This window comes from Furipterus horrens, unplaced genomic scaffold (assembly GCF_987537825.1).
Source record: "Furipterus horrens unplaced genomic scaffold, mFurHor1.1.pri manual_scaffold_2, whole genome shotgun sequence".
Classification (NCBI taxonomy): domain Eukaryota; kingdom Metazoa; phylum Chordata; class Mammalia; order Chiroptera; family Furipteridae; genus Furipterus; species Furipterus horrens.
Genome location: NW_028327172.1, coordinates 104,305,273 through 104,322,667, shown reverse-complemented (window position 1 = coordinate 104,322,667; position 17,395 = coordinate 104,305,273). Strand labels below are relative to the sequence as shown.

The following is a 17,395-nucleotide window of genomic DNA, read 5'->3' as shown; positions in this document are numbered from 1 at the left end:
GGCAACTGTTCACCGATAGCTCAAAGCGGAGCTTGTAGTGTGTCCTCCTTCACAATGGCAATTTATTTGGTGCAGTCCCAATTGGCCATTTAGTTTGTTTTTGTGAAGAATATGAAGACATAAAGAAAGTCATTGATCTGTTGCAATATCACAAGCACAATTGCATCATCTGTGTTGACCTTAAAATGGTCTGCTTTCTTGGTCAGCAATGCAGATAAACCAAGTATCCCTGTTCTCTGTGTATGTGGGACAGCAGAGCTCGTGAGAAGCACTGGGTAGAGTCGAATTGGCCTCCAAGATCTAACCTCAAACCTGGTGATCCAAACATTTTATGTGAGCTACTTGTTGACAGAAAAAACATTATATTCTCACCTCTGCACATAAAACTGGATCTCATGAAGCAATTTGTTAAAGCTTTGCCAGCTGAAGGAGACTGTTTCAAGTATCTCATTTTGGCATTTCCTAGCCTGTCTTCTGAAAAGATAAAATACCTTAATATCTATGTTTGGTAGCAGAACTTTACTACTTGTACACAATTTGACTTACAATAACAATATATGGCCTTTATATGAATAAAATAACTCCTAAATAAACAGTATATTCAGGTAATTTTTTATTTTCCTTTGTATGTACATTTTGTATGACTTTTGGGACAAAGGAAGGGTATCCTGTACCGTAAAAAGTTGATGTGATAAGAGAAAAACTGGGGTCAGTTTTGGATTCAGGTGCCAAAAGTTAGTGAAAAATAACTGTCAGATCTAACTCAACGAAAATTGTGTTCTCCAGGGTTATATTTTACTGTGGCTTTAGTTTTTTCCTTATTGATTGAGTATAGTTCTGTGATTACTAGTCATTCCCATTTCTTCTGTGAAATACTTGATGTCTTTTGTCCATTTTTCTATTTTTTTTAATTTTTTCTATTTTTGCATTTACTTAAGAGTTCTTCATAATAGTATACTAATATTTTCATTTATTTTTATTGCACATATCTGTCCAATTTGTGGCTAGTGGCTTATCATTTTGTTTTCTTTGGTAAGAAAAGTTAATTTTAACATACTCAAATGTAGTTCTTTCTATGCCTTAAGAAATTTCTTAACATCTCTTCTAAAAGTCAGAAAGTCATAAATTGAACCTGTGATCTAGCAATTCTTAGCTCAGTATATACTCAATGGAAATGCATACACATGTACACCAATCATAATACTAACTCAATCTTCCTCCAATATTAAAAAAAAATGGTTAAATACATCATGGTATGGTCATACCATGGAATACTGTGCAATCAGGAACATAAAATATTGCTACAGAAAATACAGAGAAAGCTCACACATGTAATAGTAAGCAAAACAACCCAGAAACAAAATAGTGCTTTATGACCGAATTTATACAAAGTTTATAAAAGAGGCAAAACTGATCCATCATGTTAGAACAGTTGGGAGAGTGGTTAACTTTGGAGAGCAGATAAAAGTGGTTAGGAATCAGTAAGAAGACTTCTACAGAAACAAATTTTTTTGTTGTTGTTTCAATGGGTGGTGGTTACACAGGTGTGTTCATTTTGTGATAGCTCGTTGAGCTATATAAGAAATCTGTCTAGAAAAATTCCAGCTATTGTTAGAACAAGAATGGTTTGCATGACATCGATGTAATCTAGCAGCCAAGAAGAGTGGACTGGAATGTGCATGCCTGAACAATGATGACTTCACTGTACTAATCAGTGGGGATGGTAGTGAGCATTGAGTGAGCATGTGTAATGTGTGGCCATTGCATTCAAAATGACTTGAGTGAATAGAGCAACAAATATGCATCAAATTTTGTGTTAAGCTTGAACATTCCTCTGCAGAAACTATTTGGATGATTCAGGTTTCAAGAATGAGGCAATGAGTGTAACAAAAATAAAAGTGTGACACACACCCTTCAAAGATGGTTGAGAATCTGTTAAAAGTGATCCACATTCTGGAAGGCCTGTAATAAGCAGAACACCTGAGAATGTTGAACGTGTATGGGCTGCAATCAACAAAGATCAGTGACTGACAGTGTGAGAACTAGATGCTGATCTGGGAATTCAAAAAACTGTATGCAAGATTTTGTCGCAGGATCTTGGCATGAAACATGTCATGGCAGAATTCTTTTCACAGCTTCTGCTACCAGAGCAGAAGGAACATCGTGCTGCTACTAGTGAACCAGATTCCTTTAAGAAGGTCAAAACCATAGATGAATCATGGGTCTGTGGCTATGATCCATAAACTATGGCCCAGTCCCAATGGAGGTCACTTGGTTCTCCACACCTGAAGAAGGCATGGCAAAGTCATAGCAAGATCAAGACCGTGTTAGCTGTGTGGTTTGATTGGGAAGGTGTTCATCATGAGTTCACCCCTCCAAGCCAAACAATTAATAAGGAGGACTACCTCAATGTTCTTCGTCAGTTGAGAGATGCAATACGACAAAAATGGCAGCAGTAATGGGCAAGGCAGCTTTATCACGACAATGCGCCCACTCATGCATCACATCTTGTGCAGAGTTTTTTTTTGGCGAAACATCAAATCACCCAGATGACTCAGCTCTGCTAGATTTGGCACCCTGTGACTTCTGGCTTTTCCCAAAACTAAAATCATCTTTGAAAAGGAAGAGATTTCAGACCATCGATGAGATTCAGAAAAGTATGTTGGGGCAGCTGATGGCGATGCCGACTAAGGATTTTGCGGAGTGTTTTGGACAGTGGAAGGGATGCTTGGAAAACTGTAATGTCCAAGGTGCCTACTTTGAAGAGGACTGAGGCACCATTGTCTTATTATGTGACTTGATCCTTTCTGGACAGACCTCGTTCTTCAATAAAACATGTGGAGAACAACAACAACAAAAAGTCAGAAAGTCCTATGTCTTTAGCCCACCTGGAATTGATTTGTGTAAGTGTGAGATAGGAAAAATTTAATGATATAGATAACCAGTTTTATTCTTACTGTTTACTAATTCATCCTTTCCTCAGGGACTTTATCTAAACAGCCAATTTCCACATAAGTAAACATCTATTTTGGAGTTATTGTTCTATTCCATTGGTCAATTTGTCTAACAAAAGGTTAAGTGACATTATTTTAATTGTTGTAACTTGATTAAAGGTCTTACATGGAAGAGCAAGTCTTCCCTCCTTGTTTTTCTTAAGGAGTGGTCTTGGTCTTTTGCTCCTTCATTAAGTATTAGAATTAGTTTGTCAAGTTTTTGGGGAAAAAAGAACTTAAGGAGATTAAAACAAATTAGAGTCACATTTAACATGTAGATTAATTAGGGAATATTGGCAGCTCTACAATATTGTTTTGCTAGGTTTTACTATTCTTAATCAGGACAAAGAAATTTCAAATAGGGGTTGAATTTTATAAATTGCTTTTTTCATCAAAGTTAACATTGTTTTTCTAATTAGGTGAATTACATTTACATCTGAAAATGTTTCTATTTTACCCTCATATAAATATTTCAGCTTTATTAAAGTATAATTGACAAAATTGTATATATTTAAAGTATACAATATGATGATTTGACATATGAATACTTTGTGAAATCATTGCTACTAACAGGTTAGTGAACTCATCTATCACCTCATAGTTATCTTTGTGTGTGTGTGGTAAGAATGCTTAAAGTTTACTCAGCAAATTTCAAGACCACAGCATTTACTGTATTCTTGATAGTCTTAAGTAGATACAGTTCTAGTTAGTTTTCTCAATATTTTGAAGATATTTTTCCACTCTCATGGTTTCCTTTGTATTTCAAGTCAGCTGCTATCTTTGGGATTTCCTTTTTCTCTCTGCTGCTTTTAGGATCTCTACATTTGTTCTGGTCTAGTCTCACTATGAGCCACCTAGATGTGTCTGTCCTGCTAGTATACATTGTAATTCTTTTTTCTGGTACTTTGTTTACTGAAGTTCATTTCTTTGTAATCTGTTCTTAACTTATTGAACTTTTCAAGTATTATGTTTTCATTTCCAGAAGTTCTATCTCATTTTCTTTTAGATAAGCTTGGTCATTTGATGGACTCTTATTCTTAATTCTTTTTTTTTTATTTTTTTTTTATTTATCATTTTCATCCTCTGGGCATTTTTATAGTACTTTATATCCTGTGGCTGATAAATCCAGTATCTTGTCTTTGGGAGTCTAAATTTACTTACTGTCTCTGAATTTTTCTTTATAGTGCCACTCTTTCCTGAGTTTGGTGACTTTATTTTGTAAGCTCAACTACTTAAGTTGAAACTGTAGAAATCAGAGGTTCTAAACTGGGCATGTTCTCTGTGATAGGCTTTGCATTTGCTTCTCCAGGCCAGGAACTGTCCCTGGAACACAGTAGCTCTCCTCTGGCCTAATTCGTGGGGCTCAGGCTTGACTCTTCCCCTTTTCTGTGGCTTCAATGCTTCGTCTCCCAATCTCAGTGTTGACAGTGGCACTTGTCCTCAGAGTAACCATGGCTCTTCTGTCTACTTACCACTCCTGCTCAGGTTCCAGCTTATATATAATTGGCCTTGGAGATTTCCTTGTTTTTTAGAAGTCAGTAAAGCATTTAAAAAGTATGTTGTTTATAATTGATCTGCGAATAGTAATTGGACAGCCCTTTATATTACCTAGACATTCATAACCCCCGGAGCAGAATGTTGCCACTACCATTCTGGAGCCCACAAAAGGCAGTTTTTTCTTAATATTCACCTACCTTTCTCTTAGGTACTAAAAGACTCCTCTGTAAATGTTATTTGTTGAGTATCTTAGTAGACCTTAATGGAATGGTCCCATATATTTCTCATAGCAGAAGCCTTGAATAAATTTAAAGTAGGAGTTTATGAAAGGATAATTCATCAAATGTGAGATTACTTGGCATAGAGGTGTCAGTCATTTTGTAGCTCTGCCCAGAATATCTCAAGTATCAGTTATTTTATATACACCAGTCCCTTAGCACATTGATGTGTTATAAATCCCTTCATAAGTGTGACTCCTATGTACTGATGTAGATTCAGAAAATAATTGTTTGCCTGAAACTTTGCAACATTTTATTTTAATATGTTCCTGTTTGGGCCCGTTGGCCAAAAGTAGTAACAGTTTTACCTGACCATAAATTCCTTGACTTCTCCCTATTCGTCTGCAAACAATTATCTTTTTTCCTGCTGGAAACCAGAGCTCAGGACTGAATGGCACAGTGGCTATTTGTATCACATTCTAACACAGTGCTGTAGTTTTCCTTCTATTTGTTTCACTTCATTTCTCAATACTTCTTCTAATGCAGTACTAACTTGATGTGCTTTTTTTGGAAGTCATCTTTTTGTTGAGGTATAATTTATATAAAATTTACCCACTGTGTTTACAGTTTACGATAGTAAACTTATAGTGCCAACATCATGATAATCCAGATTTAAGACAGTTTCATCATCCCCTCAAAATTCTGTCCTACTTCTCCTTTGCTGGGCATTTCCTTAATTCAAATAATACTTTGTAGTCTTGCATCTGGCTGCTTTCACTTAGCATGTTTTAAGGTTCTTTTCACCCATATTGTAACATTTTTATTTTTACTTTTTATTTTTTAATGTTTTCTTGATTATGCTGTTACAGTTGTCCCAATTTCTTTTCCCTTTGTTCCCATCAACCCAGTGACCCCCTCCCTCTAGTTGTCCCCCTTAGTCCATGACCATTGGTTGTGCATATAGTTCTTTTCAACATCTTCCTGTCTGCTCCACTCCCTCCTACTATGCTCCTTAATTGCTGCATCATCTCCCCCCCTTCCCCCCCTTCCCCCTCCCTGCTGACCTCCCCTCCTATATGTTCCCCATACCTATAATTCTTTTCCCACTCTCATTGCCTACTTAGTTTGCCTTTGTTTCGGTTCCCTAGCTTCTGTTCTTGGTTGTTGTGATACAGTTTTCATTTTAATGTTCATAGTTTGGATCCTACTTCTTCTAAACAAGTCCCTTTAACATATAACAGAGGTTTGGATCTAATGAACTCCTTCAGTTTTACTTTGTCCTGGAAGCACTTTCTCTGCCCTTCTATTCCAAATGACAGCTTCGCTGGATAGAGTAATCGTGGCTGTAGGTTTTTGCTTTTCACGACTTTGAATATTTCTTGCCAGTCCCTTCTTGCCTGTAGAGTCTCCTTTGAGAAATCCGCTGATAGTCTAATTGGGACCCCTTTGTACGTAATTCTCTTCTTCCCTCTTGCTGCTTTTAAGATTCTTTGTCTTCAATTTTTGACTTTTTGATTATAATGTGTCTTGGTGTGGTTGTCCCTGGGTCCAGTTTATTTGGAATTCTCTGTGCTTCTTGGACCCATAAGTCTATTTCCTTCCCCAAGTTAGGGAAGTCCTGCTTCATTATTTTTTCACATAATTTTTCAATTTCTAGTTCTTCTTCTTCACCTTCTGGCAACCCTATAATTCGGATATTTGCTCTCTTATAGTTGTAGCAGAGGTTTCTGAGCTTCTCATTTTCCTCACTTTTTGTTTCCTCTTTCTGCACTGGTTGACTGTTTGTTCCTTCCCTATGTTCCGATTTGTTGATTTGATCCCTGGTTTTCCTTCCCTCACCACTTGTTTCGTATGTGTTTTTGTTCATTTCAGCAGGACTAACCTTCATTCCTTCCCCATCTTGATTAAGTCCCACCATTATTTCTGTAAGCTGTCTTATAACTATAGCTCTGAACTGAGCCTCAGAAAGATTATCTCTGTCCATTAATTCATGTATTTGCTTTCTGGTCAGCTGCGTGATTGGTATATCTATCATTATCCCTGCCCTCCTGACAGGTCTGTTTTACCTTTGCTTCCTGGGCAGGGCTGTCACACCTCCTATGCTATATGGGGTGGAGCCCCGTGCACTTGTAATTACCGGGCGACCCTTCTCACCACATTGTGGCAGTTTGTGTGGGGACGGGGGTCCAAGATGGATTCCTGCTGTTCACTCTCCACTGAGAGACTGGGAGCCTCCTCCTCCATCCCCACACCCTCTACCCTCTGGGCCTCACAGTCCGAGGCAATGGTGGTCTGCCTTCCCCGGTGTTGGAATCGCGAGCTGACGGGTCTGGGCTGGGGTGTCTGTGCTCACCGCTGTCCCGCCACCGTCGCCGCAGCTGCTGCCACGAGCACAGCTTGATCTCTCCACCCTGGCTTCGCCCCTCCTACCCGTCCAGACGAACTCCACTTGTTTATAACTTCATATGTTGGACTTCCATGTAGCTTTATTTTCTGGAACTTCTGGTTATTTCTGGTTTTGCGGTAGTTATAGTCCTTCTTAGTTGTGGAAGGAGACGAAGCATTTAGGCCTCCATCTTGGCCAGCCATACTGTAACATTTTTATTGCTGAACAGTATTCCATTCTATGCGTAACCACATTTGTTTATTCATTCACTAGTTGGTCATTGTGACTCAATTTTTGTCTGTTATGCCGTGAATGTTCATGAATGTGTCTTCGTGTGTACGTGTTTTCATTTATCTTGGGCAGGTTCATACAAGTGGAATTGCTGGTTTGTAATAGACTTTTAAAGAAAATGCCAAACTTATCCACAGTAGCTATGTAACTGAACCAGGTTGCCTACTGCTACGAAAGCCAATACTTAGAGGCAGGTGCTGATGTAAAGGAAAGTGTCTTATTTTCAGGTACCAGCCACCTGGAAGATGGGGAGACTCTTGTCTCAAAGCCCATCTCTACCTCTCAGAGGTTTTTATAAGGAGGGAGGAGGGAACAGAACAAAAAGATCAAGGAAGGGGATTGCAAAATTCTCTATGTGCTGACGAGCACAGTCCATTCTGATAATGCAAGTGACAGTCTGGTGTGCATCATCCAGGTTTAGTCATCCTGGCTCCACAGTTGACAGGAAATCTGGAACCGGGATTCCTGAAGGTCAGGGGTCTGTATCTTTTGCAGTTAGTTCCTAGGATTCTTATACAAACATGCTGTCTATGCACAAGCTACATATTAGTCAGAGTCAGCATTTACAGAAACAATGTCAAAAGAATGGTGAGTTGCCTTGACTGGTGTGGCTCAGTGAGTTGGGCATCACCCCAAAATGCAGAAGTTCTCTGGTTTCATTGCTGGTCAGGGTACACGCCTTCTCTCCCTCTCTTTTTTCCTCCCTTTCCCTCTCTCTAAAAATAATATCTAAAAAAAAAAATAGTGGGGAGGGTTACAATTTCCCACCGTTACAATTATCCACTATTTACAGCAATGCTATACTGTATTCCTATCAGTACAATGAGGTTTCTGGTTTCCATTTTCTCTGATACTTGTTATTATTTGACTATAGCCTCTCTCCTCAGTGCGAAGTGGTATCTTGTGGTTAAATCAATGTGTTTCCACCAGTTTGTTTTCCCTAAAGGAATGGTTGCTCTCTGGTGGTGCATTCTGCATTTTCCACTTGGAATAAGGGCACTAATGAGAAGCCTAAAGCTAACACTTGTTAAAATTTACATTCGTTTCATGTTGTGACTGCATTGTTTAGCCCACAGAGTGCAATTTGAGGCCCAGTAATAATTTCCTTATTACCTCTGTTGTTAATCTTCAGGAGCTGGCTTGTTCATGGTGGCTTTTAATTCCTGGAGGTGCATTGTAGGAAAAACCAAGTCTTTGTGTTTCAGACCCATCCACTTTTTGCACTCAGACTATTTGTTATAAGGAATTTGTTTATACCTGTGGAGTGGCTAATGCCTATGGTGGGGAGGAAAAAGCCAGAGACAGTTTTGTTGACTCAAACCTACCACATCCTTTCAAACCAGAACCAGAGGATTAATTAATTCTTAGTGGAATGAATGTAAATTTTTTTTTAGTGAGTTGCACACAAATGGTGTGTCTGGTGGCTCTTTGGTATTCTTAGCTAACACTTGGTAAATATGCCTGTAGAAAGTTGTAAAAAATTTAGGAGAATGGGTCTCAGGTGCCCCCAGACCCCCACGGTTCTGCTGAAAGCAGAGCACTATGCACATTAAAAATAGTGAATTGAAGAAAGTGAGCGAAGGAAGGAATCTGGCCAGGGATTTACTTAAGGAGTGCAAAAGAGGTAAGTAAAAGAGATGTGGCTTCAGGAAATTAGGTAGTAGAATCAAATATTTAACGGTTTAAAGGACTTACAAGTTTTGCTTTAAAACAGGATCTCACTCATTTTTTAGAAAGTAGAGAAAATGTACCTATGTGAAGTTTTCCTAAGTTGATATGCCTTAGCACAATGCAGCTACCCAACAATGAATCTGACTGTCCTGACATGTGTCTATGAAATGCTCATGTATATATGTATATACACCCATACGCACACACAAATGTTTGAACACAGAATAGTAAAGAGAGCATGTAGGGTGGGCCTGACTGTGGTTGATTTACTGCTCCCATCACATGGCAGCAAGAGGAAGAAGACCGAACCATCCATCGCTGTATGACATTTTGGTACCCAGTAACTCTACCCCATTGTAAATATGGTTCAATCCACTTGTTATCAGTCCAGGTGGATACAGAGGTATAAGGTTTGGAGAGGGGAAAGTTGATTTAACATCAGGATAAGCGTTGAATATGAGGGAAAATTGAATTAAAGATTAATTTTTAACAGATTGCTACGATATACACATTACTTTTTAAAGAATATGTGGCGATTTGGATTAATCCATTAATTCCACCATTGTTGCCAAAACAATTTAGGAAGACCTTGGAATTATTTAATAGTGACAGATTTTTATCCTATTTTGGAGCCAAATCTGGTTATTTATATGGAGAGTATTGTTTAACTCTCCTCATAAAAAAACTACCATAAAGTAGGGAGCGCGTATGCTTGCCCATCTAGTTCTGCAAACAGATTTGAAGGCAGTGTTATAAATTGTTTTTGGAAAATGGCAACAAATGATTAGACCATGCCTCAAATGATAATTTTGAAAGACTGGTCTTTTTATTAAGTTCTGTGTGTTTTTGACACATCATTGCTAATATCTTTACTACACAGACTTCAGGATACCATATATTCCAGCTCCTTCCCTTTTTGTTGCAGGTGAAGAAATACAGCACCAGACATGCAGGTAACTTGCACAAGGTAGATGGTGTTGTTTTGCCTTCTGGTTGGCTCTATTGCCTAGACACTGCATGGCGAAAGTGACAAGGATCCAGCTGGGACCAAGGCCTTCAACCTTCCAAGTCACCAGTTTCCAAGCTCGTCTTGTTCCAACCCTCTACTTTCCAACTTGGAGAAGGACCCTGAGGGGATTCATTCTGTTGCCTATTTTAATAATTTTGTATATGTTGAGAATTTAAACTTCAAGGTTTAAGGTTCATGACTTTAACATTTTTATTTTATCCCATTTTCTTTAAAAGTTTATCACACTAAATTTTAATTGCTCCCTTGAGATGCTTGTAATGTCCTCCATTGCAATCCTGGGTACCAGGTTCTACTGGGAGGAGGAGCTTCTCTGAAGCCTCCAATATAAAGTTGGATAAAGACATTTTTCTACAGCCCATACAATGCTTTCCATGCCCAGTAATACCCACAGATGTAGAAACATGTGCATGCACCTCTTTGTGTATTGCTATTGTTGCTTAGACGATAATTTACGGAAATATTTAGCAGTGGAGATACAAACCCATAACTCTTTCTGCTCCCCACACAAGAAATAAAGTAAATGACACGTTAACACGTTGTGTTCGGATGGCGAGAATTCTCGTCATTTGATCGCGTAATTTTAAACAACTGAATATGGTTATTTAGACATTCAGTAGTAATTTTTCATTTGCTTTTTTCATTTAAGGATAGTAGTAGCTTAATTGTTAATTTCGTGAAGTCATTTCATTAATATCAGCCATATAACCATATTTAAATCTTAAAAACCTGCCGGAACAGAGGATTAAAAGGCATTTAAATACCCCGGTATGCAACGTGTTAAGACTGGGCCCCAATTGTAGAGAAGGGTGATTTGAAGCACTTATCCAGGGCAGGAAGACAATCTTTTATTTTTTTATTTTTTATTTTTTTTACAAGTGGATCAGAGTTTATTAAGTAGGGAATGGAAAAGTTGCAGCAGACATAGCAGTATGCAACATCCAAATGCAACTGAACCTAAGATTCCTGGGGGAAAAAAAATCAGGAACTCAATTGGCCACTTCGTCCACCATTGACACAGGGGCTTGTCAGGGGAGAAGAGGGAATAAATCCGGTGGTAGGACTGCTGCTTGCTCCTGGGCCTGGGAAAGAACCCTGCGGAGCTTCCAAGGCCAGGCAGCGGACTCAGGGTCGAGACTTAAGAGCGGATGCAGCCAAACCCAGCAAGATAGCTGCGACCGTGAAGCCCTGGGCGGCGATCCGGGTGCGCATCATGAGCTGGGAGCGCTGGCTCTGACCTCGGTGGAAGCAGTAGAGGCCGTAGGTGAGGGCGGCCACCGTGCCCAAGCAGCCTATGGGTACCATTGGATTCTCGCGAGTCTTGCGAAGGAACTTTTCTTTGAAGCTTTCCTGATTGCTGTAGACACTGGGGCTAAAGCCCTCAATGACTGGGGGCTGCGATGGTTCGAAGGGTGCCTTAGGAGTCGCAGGGCCAGGAGACGCCATATCTTAGTCAACAAGCAGCCGGAGAAAATGGGTATTGTAAACTCCACCTCCTGTGAAGTCATGAAAGGGAAAGGAAGACAATCTTTTAAATCTAAAACGGAATCATCTGTTTAGGAAGTACTTCAAGGCCACCCTTCAGTCTATTAGGAGGGGACAGGTCTTTATTATCAGAGCCGTGGTGTCTCACTGCAGTCTTACTTTCAGCCAAATGTAAACAGGGAAACCACCAACACTGAAATGGTCCCATTCTAAGACAAAACAGATGAGTATAGTTATTTACCACAACCAAAGTAACAGCTACTAAACTGCTAAGACCCATTGGGCTTCCAAGTTGTTTGGTCTGGACTGGAGGGTTCTAAATGCCACGTGGCTGTCCTGATTAAAAGGAACCTGGATTGTGAAAATTTATGTTCCCAGCTACCCTGGCAAATAGTGCACAAGTATCTATTTAAGAAATTCAGGCTCCAAAGTGCCTAAATACTTTCTTATAAAAAGACCAAGAAGGACACAATAGGGAAATCACTACTTACTTGAGAGTTGTTGCTGTTTACTCAGTGGTAGGACTCTTGACTCTCAGTATCTGGGAAACGGCCCTTATCTACCTGAGACACCAAAACAGAAACTGCAAAATTATTCGTAGAAGTCAACCTACTTAAAAAACTGTCAAAAAATGCCATAATAAAAAGCAAAAGATAATTTGGAAAGAAACATTTACAACATAGTAAGAGATTCCCCTCGTCTCGTCGGCACCCGTCCATCTCGAGATTAGAGACGATGGTGTAGCTTCTTAAGAGTCTATCTGCACCGCCGAGAATGGCTGTTCAGTCCGACTCGGGAGTGACACGGTATCTGTCTCCTCCCGTGTTGAATCGACATCTTGCGATGACGCTGGAGTGTCCTCTCCAGTGAAGCTGAAGCTACAGAGCCTGGGCAGGGTGATATGGAGGGTCTGCTGTTGCCCATGCAGCAGACCCCCCCTCTCTTCGCAGCTGAGGGATCCAAGGGAAAGACGGAGTCAATACAGCTTGGCTTCAGGTGCGCCGCAGGAGTTGCCGGTGTTGACTACAACGTCAAACCGCCTTAGGGACTCCGGCTCCGGATTTTCTGTCGGGGTTTACTCCCTTAGCCTTTCCCCTGAAGAGGTATGCCGCAAGGCAGCGGAGGTTTTTTGGAATCAGAGTTTTCCTTCTCTGTAGTAAGAGATTAATATCTTGAATATATAAATCAAAAGGAAAAAGATGAATAGCCTGGATTGTTATTTTTCTACTGCTCAGCATCCCTTTCCTTCATTAATAGTATCCTTTTATAATTGAGGTGAAAACCTTCCCCACAACTACCAAGTTAGGCGCTCGAAGTGGGTCTACCTTATTCGTCACATTACCCACATACTGCATATGGCAGCTTAATGTGTGACTATACATACACACTAACAGGAAAAAAAAGTAAATGAAAACATCAGAAGACACTGCTTCTCACCTATCAGATTGGGTGATTCTGCCCTTTGCATTTTCAGAAAAATGCCGAGGATTGGCAAAGGAATGGATTAGTGCATGCTAAAATCACTAAGTGAAAGGTGGTCGAAACAAAGAAAAGCCTGTGTTTACCAGAATTCTGGTGATCATATCTCAACCAAAGACTCAGAGTTAGCATCACTAACAGTGATTTTAGGTGCCCCTGATATGATACAACATGAAATTCACAGACCCTATGAAGTATTCTTGCCAAATATAATCAAGCCTCCAGACCTAACCCAGTTTGCAGGAAATACAGGAGATAGAGAACTGAATTAAAAAAAAAAAAAAAAAAAAAAAAACTTAGGGGAACACACAAATCCAATATAGAGAATATTACAATAAAAAATTTTTTTGTTGTTCTGGACCAAGACTAATGAGATGTAACAGCCGAAATGACTGAAATCTGGTTCAAAAATAAGCTGTAAGACTTGTGGGGACTACAGAAATTTAAATATGGACTAAATATTAGATGTCGAGAAATTTTCTTATGAGATATAAAGATACTGTGGTTGTGTTGGAAACTGTCCTAGGAAATGCATGCTGAAATTGTTGGGAGTGAAATACAACTCAGCATAAACACACACATGCACACATTTACATAAATTAGGTAAAATATTGTTGCATCTACTCAAGTAGTTTGCTTCAGGGATGGTTGTGGAAACATTTTTTATAACATCCCCAAATTAGAAATAATCTCAGTGTCTAACAAAGGGGTTGGTTAAAACTGGTACCACCACACAATGGACAACTACGCCTGAAAATTTGCAATAAACATGACACAGATTTTGTGAAAAAGATGAAAGCCTATCTTTCAAATGAGATCTCTTCCCTGTAGCTTCATCAGGAATAAAACCCTCCCTTTTCCCAACTTGCCCATGCATGCTCCTGTTATTGCGACTTATTGCATGCTTGTCTAGGCTGGGTCTCTGTTCATTAGGACAAATATAAGTAGAAGTCACCGTAATGAAGGAAAAACAAAACTAAAGAGGAAGAGGTGGGTTGTGAAGTCTTCATTAGTGTTGAGTCAGAGGCTGGAGGGTTAGGTGCTCGGATATTGTGGCGCAGCAAGGGGAGGGAATAAAAGAGCCAGGAGTTTCTGAGTGTTTATTCCAGGCACTATGCTAAGCGTTCTTCATACATCACCTAATGTGAGCCTCGCTTTTACTTGGTAGACACTAAATTAACAAAGTTTATAAACGAGGAAAGAAACCCAAGTAGGTCACATAGCAAACTGAATATCCAGGATTCAAATTCAGGAAGTCGGGTCCTTTCCGATTTCATAAAACCATTGAAGTAGAGCATTTCTTTCAGAGTGGCAAAGGGAGATGATGCCAGACAGTCTTTAGATTCCTTTCAATACCAGCATTCTACATCTGTCCACCCAGCAAAGAAATAGAAAATAGGTAAACTCGGCCACCTTTGCACCTGGCACGTGTTAGAAGGATAAAAAGCCATATTTGTGATATCAGGCTGATGAGTGATTAAGATCTTGAATATAAACTGTACAGAAAGATGAGCTAGCCTCTGTCCGCACTTTTCCCATTTTAACTAAGTACATATTGTTAATGTGGGTACATTATCCCATGTGAGACTCTCCTTGGCTATAAATGGAAATTAAATATAACAATTTTAGGAATTTTTCTATTCAGGCAAAATGCAAGCATGATTCAACCCAATGATTTCTCTAAATATTTATTAATTTTTATTTTTTTACAGTTTGATCCTCTTGTGAAAAGAATTTGAAGGTGAACAAATCAATTACACTTTTTTTTTAAAGCAGAAATTAATCTTCATTACAGAGAACAACAAACAAAAGATCTGTGGCACATTCTCTTTGGAAAGATCTTTTGCAAATATTTCTCCTAAAAAAAAGAAAAACTGTAATCCTCACAGATCACATGTCTCTTTCAAAGGTCTATACAAGGCAGCTAAATTTTATCCACAAAAGCCCCAAGATGCAGCTCCACTGCTGAAGTAGATAAAATACATGGAGTCCCCTTTATCTGTGTTGCACGGCTTCCCACTGAGAGCATCACTGCTCCTCTACCCTACGTACAGAATCGCCGCGTGGACTACAGAGCTGGCACATTATTCCACAAAAAGTAAAGAAAAGTCATATTATTTTAGAGATAGACCAGTGATCCTCATATCAACTGGACAACTTATTCCTTTTTAAAACAATTTTAATAATACCAAGATTTGACTTTACTCTAAAGTTATAAGAAAGCAAACAATATAATATAATATAATATATATGGTAATAAATTAAAAAAAAAAAAAAAGGCAACCCTGCTCAGGTATCATCCAAACATAGTCACATTCAGGAAAAAAAAACTAAAACAAGATTTGGGACACGCATATAAACGCGCAAGCACACGCGCACACACCAACATGAACAGTGTATACTTGTTATCTGAGGGGGATGTGCAGTAATTTTAACAATACATGTTGATGGCCTGAACAAAAGGCGAAGTTAATACTGCCTGTGTTAAGCATCACTTAAAACATCTACTTTTAAGCAAAGCAAGTTATCTTCTTAGGTCAGCCACTGCCTGGTCTGACCAGAACAGCCTGGTCAGCCTCTCTGTCAGTGGTCTTACTCCTAGTCCTTCCAGGCCAATATAGTAACATCTAGGCTCACAGAGAGCTGTATGCATCCTTTCTGCCCTCTTGGGTACAGAAATATAGGCACTTTCTCTACCCATGACAGTACCTGCTGACATCTGGCACACAGTGAAACTCAATATAGTGTGGTTTTTCTCCAGGACAATAAGAAATTTACAGCAATCTTACAAAAGGTGGGAGATGGTACTTATCAACTCACTGTAAATAAAAACTAAAGAACATGGCCAGTGGTCAGAATCCATTCTCAGTCGCTGAGAAGCCAACATCAGCAGACTGCATGTTTGACACTCACATGGTAGAAATACCACTCACAATGTTTGGAGGAAAATCCCCAACACCATGCTATCTTGCCACTCCACCTCCTGCAAGCAAAAATGATAAAAGGTTTAAAAAGGCACAGGAAAAACCTCACATCAATTAATCTTAAGTAGGACCAAAAACAAAAGAGGCAACCAACTTCATGAAGAAAAGGGAAAAAGGAGCAAGTACCGCCGTAATCCTGACACCCCTCCATGGCAACAACGCGTAACTTACTTTCAGTGAACAAATCTTGATGCCTGTACCTCTAAAAGCAGCCCAAATATTCTTGCAAGATAAATACTGCTAATCCGTGGTATAGAGTGTAACAGATAAAGTGGCAAAGATTTTCCAAAGATTTTGTGTAGTGTTTGGAAAAGAAACCCTTTAAGAAAAGCAGAATCTGTGGTGGGAGGTGGGAATCAAGCCTTATTTGATTGCTGTATGCTAAGATGCACAAATACACCTCAAACATCATGAAGCGGGACAGCAAAAGGTACAGGTCCCACACAACATCTTGTAAAGCCGTGGCAAAACAAATAGCATTATTTCAAAATTAGGTTTGGTCTACAAAAGGCACGATAAATATATCCAATTCACCCAGCCTCTTATTCTGTGGGCGTGCTTATGTACCCATAATCACATCTCCTTTCATATACTATCAGGGCTGAGTTTTTCTACAGCTAAAAATTATTGAACAAGAATCATAATAAAATAGTAAATAAGCTCCTGATCTTATTAACATTAATATTTAAGGTACCAATTAAGGCAAGTTTTTAGTCAGAAGGGGGTATTTTTTTATCTTTTAAATATCCTGAGATCTGGAATTAAAGGACATAGAACAAGGGAGGTAAGTGTGAATCCAATTTGTCCAAGGGGAATAGCTAAACATTTTGGTCAAAACAGATCTATAAAATAAAGGTTCTTTTGTTCAAAGAAATCAGATGCTTATCATATTATCAGGTAAATCATTCTGCTACTGTGGTTTCTAATCCTGATAATATGCCTGCTGGCTCCTCCAACTCTTCACCACATCTGGCACGTGGGAATTTGGTAAATCTCAGTGAAGTGTTTTTCACTGTTAGGAGGGCCTTTAGTCTGGCTAAAGCCTCAAGTTCAGCTCTCATGTCTAGAAAGGACAGAAATATTCAACATTTTTAGAAATAAAACAGTGTTCTTCCATTTCCTAATAAAGACACATGAAACTGTAGTGGCAAAGCAAGATTTTACACTCAATTTTCACTCAGGATGTTTTGCAGTTGCCTCACAGCGAAGTGGTTACTGTTGCTGCTGTAAGAACGTCACATGTCCAACGAGTCCTTTCAATTATCTACCTCAGTACGAATTCTGCCTTTTGGAATTTAAGTATGTAGGGAAGAAAGTACCAATGATTTACAAAGCCTTTTGATTTCTATATACAACTGTAACAG

At 39.2% G+C, this 17,395-nt stretch overlaps 1 protein-coding gene across 1 annotated transcript; it reads right to left on the bottom strand.

Annotated features, from left to right (window-relative positions):
* Positions 1-10,955: 10,955 nt before the first annotated feature.
* On the bottom strand, positions 10,956-11,584 carry LOC150019219 (HIG1 domain family member 2A). Its single transcript, XM_090267919.1, has one exon. The coding sequence runs from the start codon at positions 11,527-11,529 to the stop codon at positions 11,209-11,211; it is 321 nt and encodes a 106-aa protein (XP_090124045.1). The 5' UTR covers positions 11,530-11,584; the 3' UTR covers positions 10,956-11,208.
* Positions 11,585-17,395: the final 5,811 nt, after the last annotated feature.

Bases quoted from the DNA above. Each gene is read 5' to 3' on its own strand.
- LOC150019219 (XM_090267919.1), bottom strand. From the start codon at position 11,529: ATGGCGTCTCCTGGCCCTGCGACTCCTAAGGCACCCTTCGAACCATCG.